The sequence below is a fragment of the Dermacentor silvarum genome, chromosome 7 (genome assembly GCF_013339745.2).
Source record: "Dermacentor silvarum isolate Dsil-2018 chromosome 7, BIME_Dsil_1.4, whole genome shotgun sequence".
NCBI lineage: Eukaryota > Metazoa > Arthropoda > Arachnida > Ixodida > Ixodidae > Dermacentor > Dermacentor silvarum.
In genome coordinates, this window is record NC_051160.1 from 32,445,726 (window position 1) to 32,473,183 (window position 27,458).

Here is a 27,458-nt window from a genome sequence, read left to right on the forward strand (position 1 = left end):
CCGGAGTGAAATCAACGCAAGTCTACTGCACTAAATATGTACAGCTTAACTCATTGTTCTTTTCAGTGTCCCTTTAAGCAATTCTGACCATGCCATTCTTAACTCACTTGTTGTAAAAGCTGGACAAGCTTAGTGCAAGTGACGAGGACAGTGGGCCGTGGCTACCAGCAGCCAGGTACGTCAGCAGCCGATCGACCAGTTGGCGACCCGCGTCGGGACGGCCACTCTGCGCCATTCTGCAAGCAGCTTCGAGGCAAGCCTCCATTGTGGAAGGAAAGATGCGAAGAGGTTGAGAACCCAATCGACGTTCGAGACACTCCCAAGCCACGGAGAAGTCGTCGTGCTGAAAGCCCGCAACTGCCACCACGTTGACTGGTTCTGGAGCGGCTTCAGGCTCGTCGAGGAACTCGATGGCTCTTTTCCAGAGAGGGGTTTGGCACAGGGACCTCACCACCAAGTTCCGCGTTTGAGTGTCCAGCAGGCCGCCACTACGTGAAACAGGATTGATTCACTGAGTCAGCAGAGCTTGCTGCTCTAACACGTGGAAAAGCATTAGAGGGTTTTAGCTTGCCCGTAAGCTTCTTATCATTTATGAATAACTGGAGTCTTGGGCAGCAGTAGCAAAGCTGGTAGCGCCATCCAGTGACGCTTTGCCCAACTATGATATGTGTGAAACATTTTTGTGCCGTACAAATATTCTCATCGAAGGAAAATCATAACAGGACTGCATGCCAACCATTATATCGCTACCAAAGCTTCGGTTCAGTAGAATGTGGTAGGCCTCTAGACTACAAGCTTAGTGTGCTCTCTGGTTAAACTCTGTGTCACAAGATATCACCACCAGCGTTGTTGTTGCCGTTGATGCCGTAACAATGGTCGGCAGTTGACAAAAGGTACAAGCTGAGGTCATCCGCCAAAAGGTAATAAAGCCTACATGTTATTCCACATCAACAGTAATCAAACAGGGTAGTTTGCAGGAGTCAACATTTTGACAATGGAACTTGTCTTCGTAAGGGCGAAGACAACTGCCCTTGTCGAAACATTGGCTCCAGCAACATTCCTTGCTCGACCACTGTTTATCACTTAGTTTCCTATCTTTCTATGATTTTCTGTCTTGCATGGCATATCATCATTACATACAGCAGCAAACATGCATGACCAGCGAACCATTTACAGCAAAAGAGTGAAAACACTAGCTGCTGGATGTAAGAATTAGAAAAGTGCTGGATGATCTATTCCATTGTTTTATGATTTGTGGAAAGAAAGGCATTTCGAACAAATTTACTTGCAACTAATTTATTTATTTTATTGACAAGATCTGAATGCAGAGATATTAATGTAGACTTGCAAGATATTGAGTTTTGTCTTTGCTTGTTTTTGCATACAATATATTGGAGAAAAATATTGGCCGACTGGTTTTTCTTCTATGTTTAAAAGGAAGACAGTTTCATGTTGATGATTAAATGTTAAATGTGTACTGAACGCCCCCCCCCCCCCCCCCCCCCCAATTCAGTTTTTATTCCAACACATTGGAATGAGCTGTATGGTTCGCCTAAGGCACAGTGTCAGTCTGCCAGATGGAGGAAGGTGATGTTTCCATGTGTGAGGTCTCTCTGTTGAGAGAACTTGTGAACATTACTTTATTGCCATTACATAGAAACTGAAAAGTTTTGTCACCTTTCACATAGTTCCTTCCAAAGTATATACATCGAATCCAGTGTTTATGCCATAAAATTAAGGAACACTTTATTTGGAATATGACAAGCAGCTACGCTGGCAAACTTTTGTTCATGACGTCAGTCCAACTCAAACCGACGACTCTAGCAACGAATTTCAATTTGTGGGACAAACAGAGGTCTCTGATTCTTGGCCAAATACTCTCTTACCAGCGAGAACTGTGTGGCTGTGCTGTCACAGCACCTAACACCGTCCTCTAAAAACATGCGGCCTTTTTTTTCTTTGGTGGTACTTAAGAAAGCTTCTGCGGCTACCCCATACCATTTTAAACCATATTTAATTCTACCAGAAACCCGTGGCAAATTACATGTTCAGAGCCATTAAATTAAGACAGCCTTCCGAAAAAAAAAAAAAAAAAGACTATGGCTTTCTTAAAAAGTTCCCCCCAGATGTTGAAGTTTCCTCCAAATAGGAACTATTCAAATTCCAAAATGTGTTTCGAACATCCAGTGTCTCTGCAAAACCTTTTCTGAGTTCCACAACACAGACTTTCATATATGTTGCTCCCCAATACTGTCCACTAAGGCACGCCGAGAAAATTGCCAAATGCAATAAATGCAGATACAGTAAACGAATTTACGGTAGATAGCACATCAATACACGCTGCCAGAGGTATGTGCAAGACGCAGCCAGTTTCGGTTTCTGAAATTAGAATGGTCACGAGACAGCAACCTCCATAGTCTGTCATGCACCCGTGCATGTGTTAACTGCAGCTCTCAGAGAAGCTCCCGACTATATTGACAGAGGTGACAGCTGATTCCAGTGAACAAGCAGCACACACGCGTCTCTCCGAGGTGTGTGCGATCCTTTTCAGAGTTCCGATGGTGATCTGATCGTGCAAACCAATGCAATCACGTTTTGCAACAGCTAAGTGTACTACACTGGAATAACGATATGTAAATATAGGGGGTATCGATTTCATTGTCACGCGCGTTTTGATAATCCTTCTGAACTAAATGCGAGGCGCGCGGAAGCGACCGTGAGCGATATACCTTGACTCGAGGATTCTGCGCAAACACGCGTCCGCTTGCTGCTCGGTCGAGCAGAGCGCCAGGTAGTGGGCGAGCATCATGCGAGTCACACCTCCGGCGACGCCTTCCGCATACTCAAGCAGTGAATGAGCCATCGCGTGGTCTCTCCTTGCAGCCAGGCAGCTCATGAGCTTGCTGCGAAACGGAGGCCGCATGGCCGGGTTGTGTAGCTGCTCGAAACATGCCCAGTCCTTCGGAGATAGCGGCCGGCCTGCCGCGTACTCGACGACTTGCGCGTAGAGTTCCTCAGCCCGGACGGCGCTGTCCGGCTGGGACGCCGTCTTCCTAGCGCAGGCAGCGGACGCCAACCGTGCGAAACACCGGCGCCACACCGCCGCCGTCGTCGCCGCCATGCTCTTTCTCAATGCCGCTCGAAGCGCACGCTGGCGCACGCTTCCAGAGGCGGCGACAAAAGCCGGCAAGCTAGCCCTTCGAACATTGCGAAACCTCTCACGGAACGCTGCGCGCCCGGGCGTGCGCGACAAATTTTTACTTTATTTTTTTCTTTCAAATCTCGAGCAAATCCGGCCGACCGGCCGCCGAAGTCCGACCAGGTTGCAGCTGGTGCTTTATATTGATCGCGCGTGGCGGCTCGAGGTGGCGGGGCGCGTCGCGTCGCGTGCAGGGCGGGGTCGCGCCATCCCGGAGTCGTCCTTCCTCCTCTCCCCCGCACACTGCCACCACCTACGGAAGCTCATCACCATTGACGGGAGTGGCCGGATCGCGGCGGCCGGATAGTCGGAGCATTGGACTCTCTTCCGTGAGCCGCAGTCGGATAACCGCGTCCCAGGACCAACGGTAAGCTTTCTCCCGTCGTTTTCCTGCCGGACGCGGAACGAGCGATCGCGGCGGAGCCGCGTCTCGGTGCATCTCCGCATCAAACATGGCGGTTGTAGGTTTCACTCTCGGAGCAGACCGCCGTGCCGCGAAGGCTTGGGCTCGGCGCCCTCTGCGCCGAGCTCCTAGAGGTGCCAGATGTTGCCGGACAGCGGCGCGCCTACGGTCAGCGAAGTGTCAGGCACTCGGTTTGTTGACGGCGCGACGCGCGTTCCACGGCGCCGACGCCCTCAGCGCCGAGGGTTAGGGCTGCGGGGCGAGGTCCGGTGTTCACCCGTACTCCGGCCCCCGCCGCGGTGCCTCTCAGATCCGGGCGGAGACAGCTAGCGCTGGGGCTTGACCTTGCCGTCGCGGCTTTTGCACCGCAGGTCAAGATGACCACGGACATCTCCGTGGGGATCCGTTGGGACCCCAGCACGACCACCGCCCAGGAGATGGACGATTACGACTACGACGGCGGCAACAGCTCGTCGCGACTCTTCGAACGGTCGCGCATCAAGGCCTTGGCAGGTGGGCGCGGCTGCGACTTCCTGACCGCGGGTTTCGGTCACACACGCTGTTTTTGTATTGTGCAGAGGAGCGTGAAATGGTGCAACGCAAAACCTTCTGCAAGTGGGTCAACTCGCACCTGGTTCGGGCCAACTGTCGCATCACCGACTTGACCACGGACATGCGCGACGGAAAGATGCTCATCAAGCTGCTCGAGATTCTCTCAGGAGAGAAACTGGTAACGAATCCTTCGTGCTTGTTGCTTGTTTTGTCCGTAGCGAAGGCTCTCTCGAATGGCAATCGCTAATGCAGTCAAGTTTCGCTTCTCTGCTAGAGGTGAAACTAAACATCTTAGTGACTGAAATTACCGTGTAAAAAAGCCAGCCATGCTGTCGTGCACGCTTTGTATCACTTTACCCGCATGTCTACGAGTAGTTCTTTGGTTTAATTTCGGTATAGGCCTCGACACAGTTCCAGGGCGCACTGTAGTAAGGTTTCATCTAGACTTACGATAGCTTTGTTGATCTAGGCAGTACCCTTCCTCTGTGCTTCTTCAGATCCATTTCACGCTTTCAAATTGTTATGCCATGTTACAAGCGTATTGTTTGCGAGTTTGATATTTGGGGCTGATGAAGGCGTCATGTAGCAGCAAACTGAGCTTGCACTATATGAGAGCAACACAGGCTTCGAGCAACTGACAAAGATTGGCAAAGCTTTGCGATGATGTACACCGTTTGTCAAGTATACAGAGGGAGAATGCACGTGGGGTGTTGAACAAGCTGTAAGGAGTGTCAAGAATTGGCGTGTGCAGTCAGCAGACATGTGCTTTAAACTTGGTCAGCAAAATCTGATATCCTGCATAGCTAGCAGATGTCTGGTTACCGTTACCTCTTGTGATGACTTGCACGTGGCAGCCTTAGGCATAACACATTTTGTGCCATGTGCAGTTGTGCGACTTGCACGACACGCTATGAAGCGAGTGTTACACATTACCCTTCACGAAGCTGCAAGCTGTAGACCTCATCTCCTTTGCAAACATTGAATGTAGACTTTAACCAGCTCTGAAATGCAGGTGTCTTTGATTCTTGGTTTTGGCATTATCTGCAAGACCATGTTGTAATACATCTTTATCACTACAAAGCTGGCATAAAATAAAAAGGCATGTCAGAGGCATTGCTATAACATCTTAATAACAGCCACACTAGCTGTCTAAAAGTTAAAAAGAAGTGTATTTTCTTTTTTGTTTGTTTTAGGACTTGGCAATGAGTAAGCCAATTTTTCGTAGACGCAGTTCAGAACTTTTTTCATTCAGGGAAGGACTTCTGTGCCGACTTGAAAACCATGAGCATGGGAAAGCTCAGCTACCTTGCAACACCCACGTTCCGTTTGCCCACACACACTAAGTCATTACCTCTTTAAACTGAACCATACATTGGCAGTGCTGTTACACTTGGTGTCATTTTATCTCAAATCCTTATTTGCGTTATGAATTTGCCATGCTCTATGCCATATTTCTGTGCATGATGAATTGCTTTAATACCCTGTAATGTTGGCCACAAGGGAGTGGTCTCTAGGGTGTGTCTCTAAATGGTGGCGATGACGCGATTAATCTTTTTGATTGCCAGGCAGGCAGTTGGTTTCCATTACTTTGAGGGAACTGGGGGATGCTCCCTATTTGAAACTTGTTTTATATACATCACACAAACTCTACTATAGCTTCATTGACATGCTCATTGTGAACATAGATCTCGCACCAGCTTCTCAAAATGCTTAGTGTGCCATTAAGGCAGACACGCTGTATGGAACAGGTCGTGCCCCCGACTGAGTCTTGTGCTGCCTGTGTGTGTGTGTGGTGCAGCAAAAGCCAACGAAGGGCAAGATGAAGATCCACTGCCTGGAGAACGTGGACAAGGCGCTGACCTTCCTCAAGGAGCAGCGCGTCCACCTTGAGAACCTGGGATCGCACGATATTGTCGACGGCAACTCGCGGCTCACCCTGGGTCTCATCTGGACCATCATCTTGCGTTTCCAGGTTTGTGCACTGCCCATCTGCATGACTGTTGGTTTGTAGAAGGTGGTTTAAGGTGTAGAGCTTCCTGGCTCTACACAAATGTCTAGTATCTAGTGGAGACTCAAGTAGTACGACACTTCAGCCATCATGTGAGGAAGCATGGATATACTTGCAGACATCTTTCTGTGGCAATGAAGGGAACGCTACAGTAAGAGCACTTCTGAAAAATTAAAGTCTCACATTTTAATTCATGATAGTTTAAGCTGGGAAAGAGAAAACATTAAAACTTCATTTACAACAGCAACATAAAATGAAAGACACCACTGATTGTTAAATCTGACTTATTTTTCTGTTTTTCTCTTTCTGCGTCTGGGCAAATGTGAATCTGTTGCACAGGGAACCTACGCTGATTCAGTATCTGCTCCGAAAAACCAAAAGCAATGTCAAACGCTGCCGGACTACTTGGCACGGTAACTCGCGTGCCCCCATAACTTTCCTTTCATTGCCACAGAAAATAATTCGCTAGTATAGTCTATGTATTTCTTGCCCTAAAATTGTCCCCCTGGTTTTAAATGGCTGTGTGACTTTGCTTTTGTCTTAAGTGCAACAATTTGCTATGATTATGCGTGCGTGTAGGGGTCTTATATTGCCTTCATGCTTTTAGGAAAATATGATTGCTTTGAACATTTAGAAATGCTCTAGGAAAACGTCTGGAACCACAAGCACAAAGATTGGAGAAATCCACGCACTACTTATCGTTCCCTTGGTAGATGGACTGATTGCAGCACCAGAATTTTCTGTAGTAACTTCTGTAAGAAAAAGCTCTAGGGTATAATGCTAGTTATTCAACAGCATTTCTATGCTCTTTTTTCATCAGTTTGATGGATCAAATGATGTTTAATTGTACGGTACTGTCTACTCCTAAAGAAAACACCTAATTGGTTTCCCTGCGCTCATTATAGCTCAGTTTTGATAAGAAGCCTTGCTGGATAACCTTGTTACTAGTAAATGTCTCCTTAATGTGTTACCATCAAGCAATTTCTTTCGATAACCTCAAAGAAATGTTGAATTTATATTGCATTGAATGGTACTGCTCTGTACATAAGTGATCATTGGCACCACTAACAGTGTATTGCATTTCATGTTGTGCATGCATATACAGCACGTTTAACGTGACTAAGCAACTAATTTTGAAAGTAAGAGATGAAGTTTTTTTTTGTTTTTAACGTGCAAGCGTACCGTTGGGGAGGGGCCCACTTGTGAAGTTGGCGATGTTTAGTGTGAAGTCGTGAAGGAAGCAGAGGAGGATGGCGCCTGGAGGTGGAGAAGAAAATCGCGCGCCGGGAAAAGTACGAAGGAGCGTGCGGCAAATCATTGCCCCCTAGAGGAATGACTAGGTGGTGTTAAGTGAAGCGAGGAAGGAGAAAATAGGCGTAGCTTCACAGAGGAGGAGGGTAGGCGGTAGCGCGCTGGGTAGACCTCCTCTGGCAGGTGCCACGGGTGCTGTGCGTAATGGACATATGGGGTTCGTCTTGTGATCGCGCCATATGCTGTATGTGCGAGTGAAAGCGTGCAACGGTGAGTCGACGTCGGCAGCTCAATCGTGCGGTTGCAAGGTAGGGAAGACTGGGAGAAAGTGCTCCATCTTCCCACTGGGGGGGTTTACTCCGGCAGCTGCTGCTTATAGGGTGGCCTGCCCGAACCCTATCTTGAAAGCGATCTGCGATGCGGACAGTCCTGCCGTTGAGGCGCGCCACGGGCCTAAAGCTTCTTGTGCGCTATAGCACCCATACGCTTGTGTGTCACCTGCGTTCACGAAGTGAACCATCACTGTAATTTTTTATCGACACTATATTTGTACCAGCAAAAATCGGAAAGTGTGTGATAACATTCTAGAAAATTACTTTTATTTTAGATATGCAGATAATACACAGGAACGCAATCCAAGCGACATGCTGTAATGTTTCATAATATATAGTCACAACCGTTTCATTATTGTGCAACAAGCACTCGGATGAAAGCCAGTTACCATAACGCTAATTAATAGATGGAATTATTGATTTTGAGATCAGAGATTAGAGGAATAATTGGTGCTTGCTGGGTCACATAGTGCTTGAGGCAGTTAGTCAGTGGTGAATGTCAAAACAAAGAGAAGGACACGGACCAAAAAGGGGTGGTTAGTGATTATTAGATGTTTCAACCTTCATGTGGAAGCCATGCAGAAATCTTTCATACAGAAGTCACAACATATAATAATTCAATAATATAATAACCACCCCTCTTTGGTCGTCATCTTTCTCTTACTTTTGGCATGAATTTACTACCTAACCAAACAAGATGTTATCAAACTATTGATTTCAAATAGCCAGTGGTCTGTTGTAGTAACAGAAGTGGGTGCCAAGGATCGAGAGTGCATAGGATCAGATGAACTGATGCCACTGTGAAACTTGCAGGCGTTGAGTAAGTTCAATTGGTGCAGCACAGGCGTTAACCCCTTGAGCGCTTTGTATGAGCCTAGCTCGTTAACACAATACTGGTAAAAATTTATGAGTATTTTGTTGACGAGCTAAGTGATTGCCTGAGCTTGCCCAAAGCAAAGTAGTATTGGGCAAGCTTAGCTCGCCCATCACAATATTACTGTTTTCAAAATGATTTCGACGAAAGAAGTGCGTCCACTTTTTTTTTTTTTTTTCTACTACATAGATGGCAGCACTTAGTCAGTGTTCAAAGACTGTTTTAGAAATTGCGCTTTTTGGGCGCCTTTTGGCAGGAGCTTTTCAATGATGGCATCTCCCACTTGACAGCTTGCTAGTGGGTCGTGCAGGGCCGGTGCAAGCCATGTGGCAAACCTCTGTGCGCCGTTCCGTCTACCTTAGCACTGGAATGTGTGCAAAGCTTTCTTTGGTGCCGAACTTTCCTTCACATTATAGTTGATTTTGAAAGACTGTAATATAAAACATTTTCCCCATTTCTGTCTGTACTGTTCGTGGCAATGACAAATACATCTATTTTGCTTAGTGAAGAGATAAAATTAGGTTAGCATGCATAAAGTATGAAGTAAATTGGTTTAAAATACTTTTGGAAGTGTTTGGGAGAAAGGGAAATTCGGAAACATGCCATTACAAAAGAGGCAAAACAGTCACTTTTTGTCAGAATAATTAAGCACTTAAGGGGTTAATTGGAGATCTCGGAACGAGGCCTTAGTTCTGGAAGTGGACGAAGACACTCACAGTGCTTATAACGATAGACTGTGGCCACATTTACTGCCATGAAAGCTCAGTGATGCTGATTTCTGAGCCATAAAGACTCATTTTTTAACATGCAAGAATGACTTTTCTTAAAGTTTAGACGGAAACTTGAGAGGATTCTTTCAGATGCAAACTTAGAGGTGAGCCTGATGTGTTCCGCTTTAGTTGCCACTCGCCATATGAGGAAGGGAAGAAGGAGATAATGATAAGGGCAGTGAAGCAGGCGAGGATGGAAGTGATTAAAACAAAGATAAGGTTCTTCTTAGAGGAGCTCTGACATGGACATTTTCAACATGTCGTTTCTTCCCGTAAACTGAGTGCGTTGAGATCGCCATCATGCTCGGCAGCAGTGAAAAATTGTCCACTGATGGCGGGTGGCTCCCAACAATGGATCTCAAAGGATTAATGCCATCCAATAACTGCTTATGGTCTAATAGCACCAACGAAGTCGCCTTCAATCAACATTCTTTGGCATACTGAAGCTGTAGAGCCTTTCGATGGGATTGAACTGGAGCACAGTTTGTGAAAGCTCTCAGTCTACCTGTACCCATTGTATGCGACTCGCATAATAGCAGCACCCCCTTGTGGTGCCTCCTCAATATTGAAATCATTACCGACATTCTAGCCTCTCACCGAAGCATGCAGGTCAAGGAGAGGTGATGCTGCTATGTATGGCCATTGCCCTCCCTCGTGAGGTTAGCGTGTGGGAGGGCGATGAGGGCATGTACCTGTTGGAGCACGTGATATCGCCCACTTCTGTAATTGAATGCGTTCGTTGGTGCGTGCCATAGCCCACGTACAGTATTTTTTTTAGCAGGTGCATTTGGCGAACATGCCATAGCGCAATTACGGAATTGAATGAAATTAATTAAAGCCATTCTTAGAAACACAGGCAGTCAGAGACAGCGTGCGTTTGGCATGTTGGGCGCAATGTAAAAAAAAAAAAAAAATAGACTACTGGCAAGTGTTGGAAGCTAAACAATTTGACGAATTACCTGTCTGGTTTGGCTAATTCTAAAGATAATGTTGCAAAAGCAGTTGTAAAGTGTTGTTGTATTGATAAACTTGCATGTCTTATAACTCCCAAGCATTGTGCACTACACAGCGCTCATTTGTAGCCACACATATCACCCACAACTAGGTTGAATTTATATCAAGCCCATGCTCGTTTTATACTTAGCAGGCAGCGCAGTCACAGAAATGCATCACTCTGCTCATTCACCAGTGCAGTTCTTTTTGATCTGCGATGGTTTCGAGGAAATAGCTACCGCAACTACAACTTGCAGATACAAGGTTAAGTCAAATCACATATTATTTGTGCCTTTACGATTGTACTGTTCCTTAGTAGAAAATGCGAGCAGGACGAGAAGGGTCTCTCTAGCCCTTGTAAGGTTGCCTGCTGTGTGGGAAATGTAGTAAATTTTCAACTGCTTAGTGGCGACGTGGATAAGTATCGGCATTAATAGCTCTTGCATTCTCATTGTCACAGATCCAAGACATCACAATCGAGCAGGTGGACAACCAGGAGACTAAGTCTGCAAAGGACGCCTTGCTTCTCTGGTGCCAGATGAAGACTGCTGGCTACCCCAATGTTAATGTGCGCAATTTCACCACCAGCTGGCGCGATGGCCTGGCCTTCAATGCTCTCATCCACAAGCACAGGTAAGATGCTCTCGACGTAGTCCCGGACCAGGACGAATTGTTCCTCAACTGCGATGCTTTCTTTCCAAAGAAACCCGTATAGGTTTCCTTTATAGCTTCATGGTGGCTGATGATTTTTCCCTTTCATGGTGTACTCCGTGCTTGAAGCTGACAATTCTGCATTACCCCTGTTCTCTATTGTGTGCGAAAGTGTGTCCCAGATGTTTGGAATTTCCGGTTGTTGTAGTCATTGCTCGTGTTAAAATGTCATTTGGGGGCATTTTTACTTTTATGTAACGGCTGATATGAATATGAAGCCAACTGATGTTGATGTTGATTCTTCTGATAGGAAGCATAGGCGAAGATGATTGTCTTTTTTGTTCTCCCCTATGCTTTCCTTGGCTTTGTTGTCTGTTGGGCTTCATATGAGAGTTGCTAAAATTTATTTGACAATTATATCTATTTTAATAGGTTTCTCTCAGTCTGCTCCTAATTTTTTGTGTTGTGTAGGTGCCTTATGTATCGAGTGTCATCCTTGAACAGTAGAATTGTGAACCACTGTGCAGCAATTTGTGGTATGCAGTTTTGTTCTTTTCCATGAGAACGTGAATAGTTTCTTTATTTTGTTTTTGTTTAAACACCAGGTGTTTTAGGTCTCCTGCTTGGTATTAAGGTTATATTCAGTGTAATGTCGGGAAAGTAGTGCTATGTATGTGCATGTATTTATGATGTGCTACTTTCCTTGCTCTTTCGTTGTCCCACTTAACTTTGTTCAAAGGGCAACTCTTCTTGCGCTGCTAGCCTTTAGTTTTTCTTCTGTTTACTGCCTTCCATTGTTGTCTACTAGGGGAAAAAAATTTACATGAACTTCAATTCGCCCACAGGCCAGACCTGATCCAGTACGACAAGCTGTCGCGCTCCAATGCCATCTACAACCTCAACAACGCATTCACTACCGCCGAGCAGAAGCTCGGACTCACCCGCCTCCTCGACCCCGAGGATGTGTTCGTGGACAACCCTGACGAGAAGTCCATTATCACCTACGTGGTGACCTACTACCACTACTTTTCCAAGATGAAGGCCGAGACAGTGCAAGGCAAGCGTATCGGCAAGGTAATCGGCCACGCCATGGAAAACGACCGCATGATTGCCGAGTACGAGAGCCTCACCTCGGACCTGCTCCGCTGGATCGAGGAGACCATCGTGGCTCTGTCGGACCGGCACTTCGCCAACTCTCTGGTTGGCGTGCAGCAGCAGCTGCTGGCGTTCAACGTCTACCGCACGACTGAGAAGCCCGTCAAGTTCGAGGAGAAGGGCAACCTGGAGGTCCTGCTGTTTGCGCTGCAGAGCCGACTGCGGGCAAACAACCAGCGGCCGTACACGCCGCGTGAGGGCCGCCTCCTGGCCGACACGAACCGGGCCTGGGAGCGGCTGGAGAAGGCGGAGCACGAACGGGAGCTGGCGCTCCGCGAGGAGCTGATCCGCCAGGAGAAGCTGGAGCAGCTGGCTGCTCGCTTCGACCGCAAGGCCGGCATGCGCGAGACCTGGCTGGCCGAGAACCAGCGGCTGGTCTCGCAGGACAACTTTGGCCAGGACTTGGCGTCGGCACAGGCCGCGGCTAAGAAGCACGAGGCCATCGAGACGGACATCCTGGCCTACGAGGAGCGTGTGCAGGCAGTACTGGCCGTGGCGCGTGAACTCGAGACTGAAGGGTACCATGATGTGGATCGTATCAATGCCAGGTGAGAGTGCTGCCCTTCTCACCGCTTTGATTTTTCTTTTTGTTACCTACCACAGTTCTGTTACGCCCCATTATCTTTATTGTTTCGTGGGCAAGCGAGTGCGTTCAGACGTTTAGCGCATTTTCATTTGGCCTCACCTGCAGCTGCATTTCGATGAAGCAAAATGCAAAAATGCTTGTACAGTTATATTTAGGTTGACGTTATAGAACTCTGCATGGTTGAAGTTAACTCCTTCCGTGCCACGCTATTGTTTTGGAATCCGACTAAAAATGACCCGCTTCTTTAATGCGGTATCCTTTATGAATAACAATGCAGACAACTTATTACGTGTTAATCAGCGAAATTTCTGCTGATTCATTGCAAAAGTGAACTTGTAACAGTGCTATACAAGAAAATGAAATGCATTGCCTACGAAAAAATGAAAGTTGCGAAGGAATGAAAAAGTATCGTCGCCAAGCTGAGCTTCTCATTGGCCGTTTTTACCAGAAATGCGTGGATAAACCCAGCTCAGCTATGGCACAGAAGGGGTTAATCCGGAGCCATTACTACATTACCCATGTGTGGCTTTGAGACTTTACAACTCCATAATTTGATTTGTTTTAGGGGTCTCTCATGTTTCGAGCAACCCCTGTGTTATGAGGGACTCTGTAGCGGAGATAGCTGCACGTTAAAAAAATGTGAACTGTCGGGCTAGTTTGACTAGTCATGCACGCATTAGCATAAATCTGTGCAGTGAAAGGACAAATTCAAGAAAAAAGATAAACACATGTGCTACTTTTTCTTGATGGTGATCCCTCACCAGCTATCTCGCTTTTGTGTCCTGCTCACGGAGCAAGAAACCTTTAGGAGTGGAAACTCCGCCAGTTGCGGCGACCAGATAATGTCACAAGCCCGCAGAGCCACTATCATGCTGGCGGCACCTGGCGGCTGAGAAAGAAATTACCGCCGTCTTGGTTGCCAAGGCAACCGGTCACGTGTGTTTCTCTCGTTCGCGGCCGTGCGCATTGGTCCCGTTCGGCGGCGCGCCTCACAACTTCTACTGAGGGCATTCACGCATCCCACCTGCATCCCATCTTAGGCTAGCAATTTCCGAATAAGGGTGCACTGCACGTATCAGCGCTGTTAGTATTAAGGCCCTCGAACAGACACCGACAAGAACAGTTACTGTTTGACTTAAAGGCCTACAAAAACAACGCTACGGCATGCTCGGGCGCCGCCGAAGAGAACGCGCCCGAGCGGCACCATCGATCCACCGGGCTGCTGCTCTGTTTTTTTTTTTTTTTTTTTTTTTTTTCGCTGCTGCTTGCATGACGTGCCGCAAGGCGCCGCCACTGCATGCGCCCCCGTCGGCGCCGCCACTGCATGCGCCCCCGTCGGCGCATACTAATGTGACGTTATCTGCTCGCACGCGAGCGCCCGCGCTGACGGGAGTTTCTACTCCTAAATAATCTTCCTCCGTGGTCCTGCTTCAATACTATCAGCGGTTTGTTAGAGGGGAAGAACCCAAAGATAAGTTCTCCTTCTCAAGCCTGCACACTATACAAAAGCCACCGAACGATTAGGTGTGCATTCTTGAATGCTTGCCTGCGATATGCGCATGCTTTCTTTATTGTTTAATTTCTTGTTTTTGCAACTCGGAGCATCGCCTGATCAGATCTGCAAAGTAGCTGTCGTGTTCAAGAAAGGGTCACTTTTTCATTTCAAAGCAAAAGCCGAGGGCATTGAACAGTAAAAAAATGCAGATCAGGCATTCACATTGATTCACCATGTACGTTCAGTGCAAAGGGCAGCCCACAGGGATTGCTCAATTGTGTAGGTCATTGACTCTGTCTCTCTCTTGTACCTCTGTGTTGTTAAAGCTGTCCTTTTGTGACGGGTTCTCACTGACATGAAAAAGAGTGGTAGGGGAGCGTCAGATGGGGGGCTTTGTTCTGTCCTAACGCCAAGCTGACGGTGATGGATTGACAGTGTAGCGTGCATGGGACAGTGTGTGTGTGCGAGGACGCACTTAGTCGGTTGAACCCTGTCTAGTCAACAATGAGCAGGAGTCATAAAAAGAGTTCTGCATTTGCGTCCCATGGTGAAGGCCTGTGCTGGGTTGTCATCTTTCAAGCATGTCTTACTAGACAGCCTTGCAAATGCTGTTTACAGCTTAACACTTTTAACCACTACTGTGTGTGCATATACGAAGCGTGGGCTTTTTGTTCTAGTCTGAGCAGATCTTCAAAAATTTGCGTGGAGCCTACTTGGTTGAACCTCAATACAGTCGAACACCTTTATAACAAAATGCTTGGCGCCTCCAAATCATTTGTTATACAGGTCACTTCGTTGTAAAGGTAGCGCACCGAACCACTTACAATTGAACCCAGACAGCATTCCTTTGTTATGCAGGTCATTTCATTGTAGAGGTGTTCGACTGTAAATGAACACGGATAATTTGAATTATCGGATGTAATGAATTAAACCTAACATATTTCTTGCCTGTATCAGCAAGTAACAAATATGTGCTTATAATGAACACAAGGTATTTTCTTGTTGGGTGTGATTTCACAATGACGAGGTTCAACTGTAGGCCGTAGTGCAATTTGGCCTGTTCAGGTGGCCTGTCTGAAGAAACTTGCACAAGGGGTAACAATGTCCAGGTAGCTAATTAAAAAAATGCCGATTTCTGGTTATTTGCTTTAGAAAGCATATTGAAAGTGTCAAAATTGAAGTTGAACAGTAAGTGATTTCACCATGGTAGTGTTAGCAGAGGGGTGCGTAACAAATCAACTGCAACTACCTTGGTCGGCGTGGCCGTGGCATCCTGCTTTTAAACACGAGGTCGCAGGTATGATTCTTGGTCACAGCAGCCGCATTCCATTGAAGGTGAAATGCAAAAATTGCTCCTGTACTTGGATTTAGGTGCACGATGAAGAACCCCTGGTGGTCAAAATTTGAAGCCCTCCACTATATCGTGCCTCACAGCGCATGTTCTTGGAATACTAACACCGTAATTTTTGTTTTTCACATTCTGAATAACCCAAATAACAGTACTGCAGCAACTATTTTCATTGTAGCTACAAATTTGCAAAACTTCGAGGCTTAATATTTTTGAAATTCTCTGAGTTTCGGCAGTTGTGTGAATAAACTGAAGGCCCGCATCATGATTCGGCTCCCAACAAGCAGTCTTTAAGATTTGATGTTTAGAGTGTGACATTGCTGATCAGAATTGGTCGATTGGATGCTGAGCGAAACAATTGATTAATTCTGTCACGTTTTGGTGCGGAGCTTTCAAGCATGGGCCTCTCTTGGTAAAAAACAAAAGACATCCACAACTGGTTGACCACTTTTCTCAACGCTGCAGGCTGGAAGCTACACATTTTGACAATTTTCTATCTGTTTAAGCTAATTAATTATCAAGGAAAGCAAAAGGCCAAGTGCGACAACAGTAGCTTCCTTCGTTCTTCAGAACCAACACTGCCACCCCTAGTCCATTCACCCCCTTCTCCCTCATCATCTCTGTCCATCAAATGTACCAGGAAAACCAGGTTACCCAATAGCACTCGAAGGGCGGCTAATGTTGGCATTATATTGGCTCCGCTTTTGGAATACCAGCTTGAGTGAAGTCATCCTCCCTTAATTATCAAGATCTATAATACTGCACTCTGCCTCGTAGAAGAAACCATTCTGAAATCAAAACATCAGGTTTCCACTTTTTGGTTAGATCTTTAACATCTTCGACATCGTTGGCTCTATGTACCACTGAGGAATGGTAGCGTACCACGGTAATAATATAGTGATCAAACTGCTGTCAACCAATGCATGCCCAGCCCTGCCATTCCTATAACTTGTTATGCCATATCTGCTTTACACTTGGTGAATTTGGCGTTGACTGCGTGGATCCCCTCGGTCGGATGCAGGAAGGACAATGTTCTGCGCCTGTGGAGCTACTTACTGGAGCTGCTGCGTGGTCGGCGGGCGCGCCTCGAGGCATGCTTGCAACTGCAGCAAGGCCTGCAAGAGATGCTGTACATCGTGGACGCCATGGAGGAGCTCAAGGCTCGGCTGGCCACCTCAGATCTGGGTCAGCACCTCATGGGCGTCGAGGACCTTCTGCAGAAGCACTCGCTGCTCGAGGCAGATGTCAACGTGCTCGGGGAGCGGGTCCGCGCCGCCGTTGCACAGGCGCCCGCTGACCCACTGGTGGCCGAGAGGGTCAAGCAGCTGGAGGAGGCATACGCCGAACTGTTGGCATTGGCGACGGAGCGTAGGCGTCGTCTCGAGGACTCGCGTCGCCTGTGGCAGTTCTACTGGGACATGGCCGAGGAGCAGGCCTGGATCGAGGAGAAGGACCGCATCCTGTCGTCGCTGGAGCTGGGGCATGATCTCACCATGGTGCACCTGCTCATCTCCAAGAATAAGGTGAGGGCAGCCTGTCTGCTCGTTCCTGTTGTGCCGGATCGATAGCGTGCAGAAATATCAACCCGGTGCATTCGACGGATCTTAACTCAAAGAACTTGTTTCTGGGCTAGTTGGTACATTTCTCTTTAAATGTCAATGCCCCAGTGAATAGACAGGATGACAGAGACGCACGTAGGACAGCGCCTGTGTTTCTCATATGTGTACCTTTGTTGCCCTGTTCTTTCCAAGCTAGAACACGGGTATTTAATCACGAGTGTAGTGGAAGGCGGACATGACAAACAGAACTTGCACGAGCATTAGTTAATTTCTCCTAACAGTGGAGCAGGTTGAGATAGCGCATGCAGTTGAGGTTGCATAGCATTATCAGCTTTTTCTTTGTTGTTGTTGTGTTTTTGTAACTTTTGCTCTTCTCAGTTGCCTTAATTTGGATCTGCAGTTTCTTTCTTGCTGCTTTATTACTATGCTGTCACTGTGCTAACTTTCACTGCTGACCGAATGCACAGTTTACCTGAGCTTCATCGTTCTCGCACCCACAGGCAATGGAGGATGAGCTGGCAGCCCACGAACAGCAGCTACAGGCCGTTATACAGGCCGGTGAGTCGCTGGCCGCAGAGGGCACGCCCGGCTCCGAGCGAGTGGCAGAGCGGTCCAGCGAAGTCCTGGCCGCCTGGGATCGGCTGCGGCAGCTGCAGGCGCAGCGCGCCGAGCGGCTCGCCAAGGCTCTGGACTTCCACCAGTTTTTCGCCGACGCCGACGACGTCGACACCTGGATGCTCGACACGCTCATGCTCGTCTCGAGCGATGACGTTGGCCGCGACGAGGCCAACGTCCAGTCACTGCTCAAGAAGCACAAGGAGGTCATGGAGGAGCTCAAGAGCTACGCTCAGGCCATCGACGCACTTCACGCCCAGGCGGGGGCTCTGGCGGAGCGCGAGTCGCCCGCGGTGCTGGAACGGTTGGCCTCCATCGACCGCCGCTACAAGGACCTTCTGGACTTGGGTCGTCTGCGAAAGCAACGTCTGCTGGATGCCCTCTCGTTGTACACGCTGCTCAACGAGGCTGACGGCGTGCACCAGTGGATCGAGGAGAAGAACAAGATGCTCGACAGCATGGTGCTGACCAAGGACGCCGAGGACACCGAAGTGATGCGGCACCGATTCGAGGGCTTCGAGCAGGAGATGAACAACAGCGCTTCCCGCGTGGCCGTTGTGAACCAGCTGGCCAGACAGCTGCTTAGCGTCGAGCACCCCAATGCTGAGGAAGTGCTGGCCAAGCAGAACTCGCTCAACCAAAGCTGGGCGTCCCTTCGGGATGCGGCCGAGAAGAAGCGGGATAACATCTCGTCGGCCCACGGTGTTCAGACCTTCCACGTTGAGTGCCGCGAGACCATTGTGAGTAGACTGAGTACTTGAAGTTAGTGTTGTTGCTTCTAGCCTTGGCTGAAATCTCAAGGAGCGGCCATAACTCATATAAACGAGACCCTAGCGACCGCAAAATGACCATTTCAGTTACCGGTCTGCGCTGCATCTCGTGCACCGAATTATTGCCATATCTGTCGAGGAATCGGTAAAGGCTCCTTGGCATATAAAATGTTTCTTTGTGGAGTCTAGCTGTTGTAATGTAGTGAGTGCGGCAGGTGATAGACATATTACCATATTTACCCGATTCTAACGTGCCCCCAACTTTAGATTTAAAACCTGCAAATTTGCACGGTATTTTAAGTAATAAAATGAAACTGCACCTGAATGTAACACGTCCACAATTTATAAAAGAGAAATATAGCATGCCCCCCCCACACACACACATTCGCAATCTGAAAAAAAAAAAAAGAAACGAGATATGCAGGATTGACCTTCACAGAAAGGAATGTTTTAATGCACTGTCATTACATACAACCGAATCCGTTGATACGATTATGCATAATACGTTTTTCAGGATATGTTTCTTTTTCTTTTCCCGATAATACGATTTGGCTGGATAATACGTTGGAGGATACGATTTTCGGGTGATACGCTTCATTTCCTGGTTCCCATGAAGATCCTATCAACGAGATTCCACTGTAAAAGCAATGCGTCGTCACCTGTGACTATGGCATTGGGCTTTAAGCACGATGTCGTGGGATCAAAACGCTGCCGCAACAGCCACATTGTGATGAGTAAAGCATCTCAATAGGGGCAAAATGCAAAAATGTCTGTGTGTTGTGCATTGAGTGCGCGTTAAAGATCCCCAGGTGGTCTAAATTAATCTGGAGTCGCCCACTACGGTGTGCCTCATAATCAGATCATGGTTATGGCATGGCAAACAAATTTTTGATGTTTAGCGCTGCGTCGTCATGCCAAGCGCAGGGGGGAGTGGTATTCTTGATCAACCACTTTTCAGATATACTACCATCACTTTTCAGCAATTTTACGAAACTATGCATTGGACTTGTCGAAGCATGCAACCGACAGCGTCCCAGGTACCGTATTTACACGATTGTAAGTCGACTCGAATGTAGGTCGACCCCCCAAAATTGCATGTCTCAAAAAAAAAAAAAATGGGGGGGGGGGAACCACGCGAGTGCATTTCACACAAGGGAAATTTATTGATGGGGTTGCTAAGACCACTCATCGTCACTAGAGTTGACCTCACTGGTACTGCTGCCGTCATAGCTGCTGCGGTCCCACAGCACGTCGTCATCAAAAGTGAGTCCACACTTTGCAAACAACCACACCACGACATCGCGTGGTACAGCCCCCCACGCAGAGAGGACCCACCCACACACAGTAGCCAGAGAGGCCAAATTTTCTCGCGCTGAAGCCGCCACTGCCGCACCACACGTTCACTGACTCCAGACTTGCGTCCCGCTGCGCAGTTGTTAGTTTCCTCAACATGGAGGATAGCAGCCCGTTTGAACGCTGCTGAGAACGAGCGCCTAAAGTTCTTGGCACTCATGACAGGCACGACGATTCAGCACAACAGCAGAAGTGACAGATACGCGCGGCCGTCGAAAACAATCGTATCTCAAAGAAAAGCTCTTCGCCAACTACTAATACCCCCCAAACGACGGCTCTTCCGCCAACTACCAATACCCCCCTTACGGCGGCTCTCCCGCCAGCTACCAATACCCCCCAAACGGCGGCTTATCCGCCATCTACCAATACCCCCTAAACGGCGGCTCTTCCATGATCGATGCTCCCACAGGAGCCGTGCGCTCGTAGTGCGCGCAATCAAAATGTATGCAATACAGTAAATCATTACGCTACGCTTCTACCGTAACCATAAAAACGTAGGGGCAAAGTTGTAACCACGCCATAGCACCCCTGATTTCTCGTTTCTCTTGCCGTTACTAGTGGTACACGGTTCGGTTTCGATTCTAAGTCGACCCCCCAACATTGGATTGCCAAATTTGAAAAAATGGGTCGACCTACAATCGTGTAAATACGGTACTCTGCACAGATAGCGAGCCTGGCATGGTGCCAGAAAAGCTGGCTGCCATATACGCCGACACATCTGGGGCCGAGTCACGTGAAATCTCGCGAAAATGATTTACCGAGAATACCACTCCAGATCATAGTCGAGCACAAAATGAACCCACAGCAACTTCCCGAATACTTGCTCTGTCGCCATTTTGTGATGGTGATGACACTTTGTCTGACGGTAAGCTGTCGGCAATGCTATGAACGCAGTTTTGTTTTCGTATCCAATTTTCGGACATTCTCTCTCAAAAAAAATCTGCCCTTTAGATTCAGACAAATACAGTACATTCGGGATCACACTGAAGTTTGTTTTTGTTTGTGTGCCAAAAGTGAATTAAGCCTTAAGTAATACTTGTGCTTTAAATTTTCTGTGGGGCATTTATGGCCCCCTGCGTGTTTTGGAGTTACCTGTCGTATATACTCAAGGGTGTGTTTGTTGCAATTTTCTTTTACTGCAGACTTGGATTGAGGAGAAGACGAAGCTGCTGCGAGCCACTGAGGACCTGGGCGACGATCTGACAGGCATCATGACTCTGCAGCGACGCCTTTCGGGCATGGAGCGTGACCTAGCCGCCATCCAAGCCAAGGTGAGGAACGGGGAAGTTGCAATTGGGCGTGAAAACTTTAAAAAGGCTCATAGTGGGTGTGGTCATGGGTGGAGATAAAGTATCGTGAATGTTGTAGGAGCAGTTTTACAGTGTGCTGCAATTTCCACAGTTGGCTACAAAAGTTTATGCAACAGAGGTTCCACAAGTGTGATTTTCTGTTGTGTTAATGCGTGGCACTTATGATTTAATAGATCTCTGTGTAGGTTACAAAGTTACTACAGTCGGCTTCTGTTAATTCGACCCTGTTTGGGATTGACAAAATGGATCGTATTATCCGGCGGGTCAAATTAAAAAAAGATGTACAAAATCGCTGTTATGCACCACTGATTCATTGCCAGTATTCTAACACGCGCCCACTTTCTGTGTGTCCAAAGTAGAAAACTAATGTAGAAATTACATTAAAGCTTTACATTACAGTCAGCTTTGCCGCACGGTTTTTAAGTCAGCTACACCGCAATACATCCGTGTTATGCGGTAAAGCATACGAATGCTGCAAAGGCAGATTTAGTTTTGGATCCGATTGCACTGCGCAGTGCTAAATAATCTTTCTAGGGCAGGTTGAAAATAGGCATTTCCAATGGGAAATGACGTGTGTTCAATGCATTCACTGTCCCCTAAGCTGGAGTACGCCCAAACTACAAGCCACACGATCACACGCTCCATTTAACAGTTGATGGCAATGCACAGTTCTTGTCAATCGGCACATTGGTTGTGGGACTAGCACATTTCAAACATATTGGTGCGTGGCAGCCTTGCACTTTGCGACTTATTGCTCGGTCGCTTGTTGTCTTAAAGTCGCTTTATTTCTTACGTATGATGCAATGGCATGCGACATTGCTTATGGTGATGTATGACGTAACTAGGTGCGTTGTCACCTTTTATGCCATGCACCGAGCCTTTTGTGTGACTTACAAGTACAACATCTGCTTGCAGCTGGATGCCCTGGACAAGGAGGCAGAACGTATCAAGCAGGAGCACCCCGAGGTGAGGAAAACCAGGTGTCTTTTTTAAATCATGCGAGGGTTGGCTGTGGTGTTGTGTGCACAGGTAACCTGTGCAGTGTTTGTTTCGTTCAACATTCCAGTGAGCTGTCCTCTGCTCTCTCAGATGTTGCAGTGCCTTTTTCTTTTTTTATTCCGTAGTTGGAATTTGGGGCTGTTCAGAGGGCACGAAGGTTCTACACCTGTAGGTCTGTAGATCTGTAGCCTGTATACACAGTGGACAAGTGATCTCAATTTCTTTTTCATCTAAATCGGGGTACCATAATACTTTGCCTCGGGAAACCCTGCTGTGTTCTTTACCAAGGGCCTACAAATCTTTATTCTTTACAGCGTACATGCTTGGTCAACACGGACATAAGGGTTGATCATCACTTATGTGTTTGTTCAGTCAATCAAATGACTATGCAACAGTAATTTAGCTGTAGAAATGAGAGCAGTATACCTATTGCTTACAAAGGTTGAACAGGAAAGTGATCACTGCGTTTACTTGATTCTAATGCGCACCTTTTTAGAGCGCAGCTCTTAATGGCCCGTTCCTGGGGCGAATGGCGGCGGCGGCGTAACCGAGCGAATGAGCACAACAGCGAAAGATGAAAGACGCGAGCCGCAAACAGCGGAGACCAATGAGAGCGGCCTATTCAGTGACATGCACGCGGGAAGGAACTGGTTTCATGCGTACTCATATCTGGTCACAGCCAGACTGCTAGTTTCGTACTATCATCTGCTCGCGTCAGTTCTCGCTCGCGCTTGTTGTTTGCTTGGTTTGGTCTCGTTTGTGCTTGTTTTGATTGTCATGGTTTGCGATTGTTTTGTAATCTGATTGCATGCGCGACGCGAATTCTATAGTACTTTCTGGAAGCCATGTGGCACCAGCGATTACAGTGAAACCTTCAATGAGTCCTGTACAAAAGCCGACGCGCTCGACCCACAGATCACATATACAATGATTGCCGACTCTGCGACATGTCTCTCTCAATTTCTTTGCCTCAATATATCGCGAAATGAAAACACGTATAGAGCTGCGCTCAAATTTCGCATTAGGGAGCATCGTAATGGTTGGTGAAATTTTTTTTATTTATTTATTTTTTCAGGCAAGTGAGTTCGGTAATTGTTCATGCGTTGCAGTCAGAGAGAAAACCGAAACAGTGTTTGTGGTGTTGGCAACAGCCAACCGGCAGAGTCGGTGTCAGCGCAGTTATCATCATAAAGTGGTGACAGAACAAAGTCTGTGTAAGTTGGCGACAATGACACGCTGCTTCCATTACGAAAGCTCATTCAAAAGAGGAGTTACTTTTACATGCTTAGCTATTATAGCAGCAGAAGCGGGGTCATCCGTTTCCAGCATTCTGGAGACAAGTGCATTGCAGGACAAACTTGCGAAGTGGTTAGTCTAGCCATGGGCTGCCATCCTGTTCAGTGTTAGTGAAGCTCAAAAAAATGCAAAGTAAATGGCAATGTACTGCACGGTGGACATAGCGATCAAGAGCGGTCTAAGAGTGACAACAACAAAAACTATGTTTAAATAAACATTCTCTCTGACGGCAAATTTGGGATGTTTCGTCTTTTACTGATTGCAGAAATGAGAGGCATGTTACCTTCTGTTTTCTTTTTTTTTTTTTGGGGGGGGGGGGGGTAAATGCGGTACTAGCATTCCAGAGGGAAAGGAGACAAAGCAGATGGGCTGCATCTGTGTCGTCGTGAACACTGAGAAGGCTTGTATTTTGCAGAACTCAGTTTGTAAGCCCCCCTGATCTGAAAAACATGGACTTGTGCAGTTGGCTAGCCATATTGCTGTTGATGGTAATCTAGTAATCAACCTCTTACTACGCTATTAACGAAAATAGAGCTTTGAAAGAATATTTTATTAGTGTTTGGTGTTTCTCTCTATTTTCCCTGTGAAGTGACCTTGAAAAGCTCGAAGCCTTGGCGGCTAAATCCTTCTTGTGATTTGCAGGAGGCAGAGGCCATCCAGGAACGCATTCTGCAGATCAAAGCAGTTTGGGAGCAGCTCACGCAATTACTCAAGGAGCGCGATGCCAAGCTGGAAGAAGCCGGCGACTTGCACCGATTTTTGCGCGACCTCGACCACTTCCAGGTACGTTCACTACACCAGAGCAATCTTATTGGATTCACACTCAATTGCGCATTTATTTAGATCGTACCAATGCCAACTACCTCTTTGAGATGATCGCTGCGTGTATTACATTGCGTAGCACCGGTGCGCAAGAGCATATGCGCGCGAACCAGTTTCGTTTACACCAAAGACGCAGCAATGAAATGGGCAAGTTTATAGCATTTGATTAACCGCTTCACGTCGGTTCCAAGATGTGCGTTGTTAATAATTGTTTATTAATCTAATTTGCAGTAAAAGGCTGCAGAAGGTGCTCTTGCACTTTACTGGAAAAGTTGTTTTTAGCTGAAAAATAATTTGTCACAGCCCAAGAATTGAACCGAGGACCACTGGCGCAGTAGCGCCGGGTTCTTATTTGTCCAGGAGTGACCGAGGATCATTACATGTAGAATTACTGGGCAAGTTACAATATCTTGTGTGGACTATGTATCGGAGTACTTTTATACGTGAATCAGGTATGTATCCCTGATACTTTAACTCATTGGCCTATGATATTAAGCCAGAAAAGAAACTCATATTTGTATCCATGTTGATCATCTTTGTCATCTTAGTTACTCCCGACCTAAGAAACTGAACTAGTTGCCCCGCTGCACAAAATTTTGTGAAATTTCAGGCAACGATTTTATTTAGGTTGGTGTAATGTGTTAGGACTGCTCCTGCTTACTGCTATCTTCTAAGTCTATGCATCGTGCAGTGGACATGAAATAGGCCTATTGATGATGATGAATGTGTTGGAAGCACTTGTGCTTACTGCTACCATGAGGGAGTAACAGGGCCACCTGACCATGCTCTCGTAGGCGTGGCTCACCCGGACGCAGACGGAGATTGCGTCGGAGGACGAGCCGACCACGCTGCAGGAGGCGGAGCGGCTGCTGGAGCAGCACCGCCTCATCCGCCAGGAGGTGGACAACTACACGGACGACTACACCAAGATGATGGAGTACGGCGAGCGCATTACGTCGGACGCGGCCGACGAGGACCCCCAGTTCATGTTCCTGCGGGAGCGGCTGCGCTGCCCTGCGGGACGGCTGGGCCGAGTTGCGTCAGATGTGGGAGAACCGGCAGGCTCTGCTCTCGCAGTCCCTCAACCTGCAACTGTTCCAGCGGGACACCAAGCAGGCCGAGGTGCTGCTCAGCCGCCAGGAACACCACCTCGCCAAGGACGAGCAGCCCGTGAGTTGTTGTCGCCTGCAGAGCTTTGATAAGCTGTGTAGCTGGGGCTTTCTGAGCGTCATCTTGTCGTAATCTGAAGTGCGTCCCCCGGAAAACACTAGCGCCATCCCTTAGTGTTTTCCAGAACTACTCGGAAGTCTGCTGGCACCGTCACTCCTTCCTCGCAGCTCAAGCATTGGCTAAGACAGGTCTAGCTTGAGTGGCAGCGAAAGTAATTCTGAGCTGCCGGGAACGCCATCTTGCCAAGGATGAGCAACCCTTGAGTGGTTGGTGCCGTCAGAGCTTCTACGAGCTGTGTAGCGGGTGTTAGTATGTGAGCACCATAATAACCTGAAGTACGACTGAAGAGAGTCCTGAAGTGTGAGCTAAGACTACTTTAGCTTCAAGTAGCAGCCAAAGTGCGGCTCAGATACAAGGAGCACCATCCGTACAAGGGTGAGCAAAAAGCTTCGTCTTTAGGAGTAGAACGCGATAGCGTTATCGGGACCCATTCGCATCGCAACACGCGGCTGTAGGTCTGGTAGAAATGCCGGAAAAGGGGTTTTTGTTTAAGTTTCCTCGTAGCAGAATTAGGTTTTCTCGTACATTCAAATTACAATCCCACGCCGATTGGTAAACAATCCGACGGCGAATCCGACGCGGAACGGTAAAGTAGTACTATACCATTTTCCTGACGAATTTCTTTGTGAGAAATTAAATTTTTGTTCACCAAAACCATGCACCAAGTGGAGGGGCTGCGCGGTCGGGGTGATTGATTATTCTGCCACCCGCATCACACTTCGGTTGCCGACGCCGGATTTTCTGCGACACGGGGCCCTTAACGCTATCGCGTTACAATGAGATTTGTCTCCAGACCTTTGAGCTGTGGTGGTTTGCGAGTACAACCGCATCATAATCAGAAGGGCCACTAAAGAGAATCCTCAAGTGCCAGCCAGAACAGCCAAGGTGTTGCCCGGTTGCCAGGAGTGCCATCTTGCCAAGGATGAGTAATTCAATAGTTGCAGTGACATCGCTAAGTGAGCTAGCTTCTTTGTGCTTTTGAGCAAAAGTTGAAAAAGAAAAATAATAATAATAAAACGTGATGACAGAAAGAAAAGACACCCAGAAATTAAATTTTGACCACCTTGGCGAGCTGCTGTAGTCCTTTACAGACCAGTGGCATTTTGTTGTATAAATCGGCCAGGGCACAATGAGCATTGAGGAGTCTTTCCGTGCAGGCAAGCTTGGAGCAAGTGGAGGACCTGATGAAACGTCACGAGGCTTTCCTCACCACCATGGAGGCTAACGACGAGAAGATCAACGCTGTGCTGCAACACGCTCAGCGCTTGTGCAGCGAGGGTCACAAGGACGCCGACAAGATCCGCAAGAAGGCTGACTCCATCCTCGAGAGGTGAGCTCTCCCCCAAAGGTCTGTTGAGCATCTAGACTGTAGCAGTGGTTTTCAAGCATGCTGTTAGACTACACTGATGTCATGCCAGAATAAGTTTCACTTCTGCAAGGTCAAGCTGTTGTGTTGTAGGAAATGTTTGCAGTACAGTACATGGCAGATCTGTTTTACTATTGAACAGGGCTTTGAAAGCTGTCAAAATGAATTAGAGGGTCAAGGTCAAGGGTCTAGTTTTGCTGCTTGCAGGGTGCTGATCTGGAAACCCGGAAAAGCATGCTTTCGATGCTTGATGCATGCTTTTGTTGACGTCTGCGTTTCTCGGTACTCCCTGTTTTGGCAGTTTTCGTTAGTTTTTCAGTCAATTTATTAGTTTGCCAGATTGAAATAGATTTACACTTCTGGCATAGTTACTGTCCAAGCAAAGATGGGGGAGAAGATTGAAGTATTTGTGTTTCAGGTCCATTGTTCTTTTTGAAGCACCATCCATACACCCTTTAACTCATCCTCTTCCCGTTTTTGTTGACTTCATCAGCGACTGCATTTCTTCATTTTATACCACG

At 47.5% G+C, this 27,458-nt stretch overlaps 2 protein-coding genes across 2 annotated transcripts in view; one reads left to right on the forward strand and one right to left on the reverse strand.

The window, feature by feature from the left end:
- LOC119458785 (mitochondrial ribonuclease P catalytic subunit-like) overlaps positions 1-3,323 on the reverse strand; it is a 16,598-nt gene extending 13,275 nt beyond the window's left edge. The window contains 2 exon segments of the mRNA XM_037720647.2: positions 108-488; positions 2,730-3,323. Of these exon segments, the coding sequence (XP_037576575.1) occupies positions 108-488; positions 2,730-3,121 (773 nt within the window). The 5' untranslated portion in view covers positions 3,122-3,323.
- Positions 3,324-3,373: 50 nt separating this feature from the next.
- Positions 3,374-27,458, forward strand: part of LOC119457882 (spectrin beta chain-like) — a 47,322-nt gene continuing 23,237 nt past the window's right edge. Inside the window, 14 exon segments of the mRNA XM_037719646.2 lie at positions 3,374-3,566; positions 3,974-4,115; positions 4,181-4,332; positions 5,953-6,126; positions 10,843-11,015; positions 11,879-12,736; positions 16,639-17,140; positions 17,677-18,531; positions 21,057-21,185; positions 22,140-22,190; positions 24,162-24,302; positions 25,136-25,351; positions 25,353-25,511; positions 26,729-26,901. Coding sequence (XP_037575574.1) covers positions 3,980-4,115; positions 4,181-4,332; positions 5,953-6,126; positions 10,843-11,015; positions 11,879-12,736; positions 16,639-17,140; positions 17,677-18,531; positions 21,057-21,185; positions 22,140-22,190; positions 24,162-24,302; positions 25,136-25,351; positions 25,353-25,511; positions 26,729-26,901 — 3,719 coding nt within the window. The 5' untranslated portion in view covers positions 3,374-3,566; positions 3,974-3,979.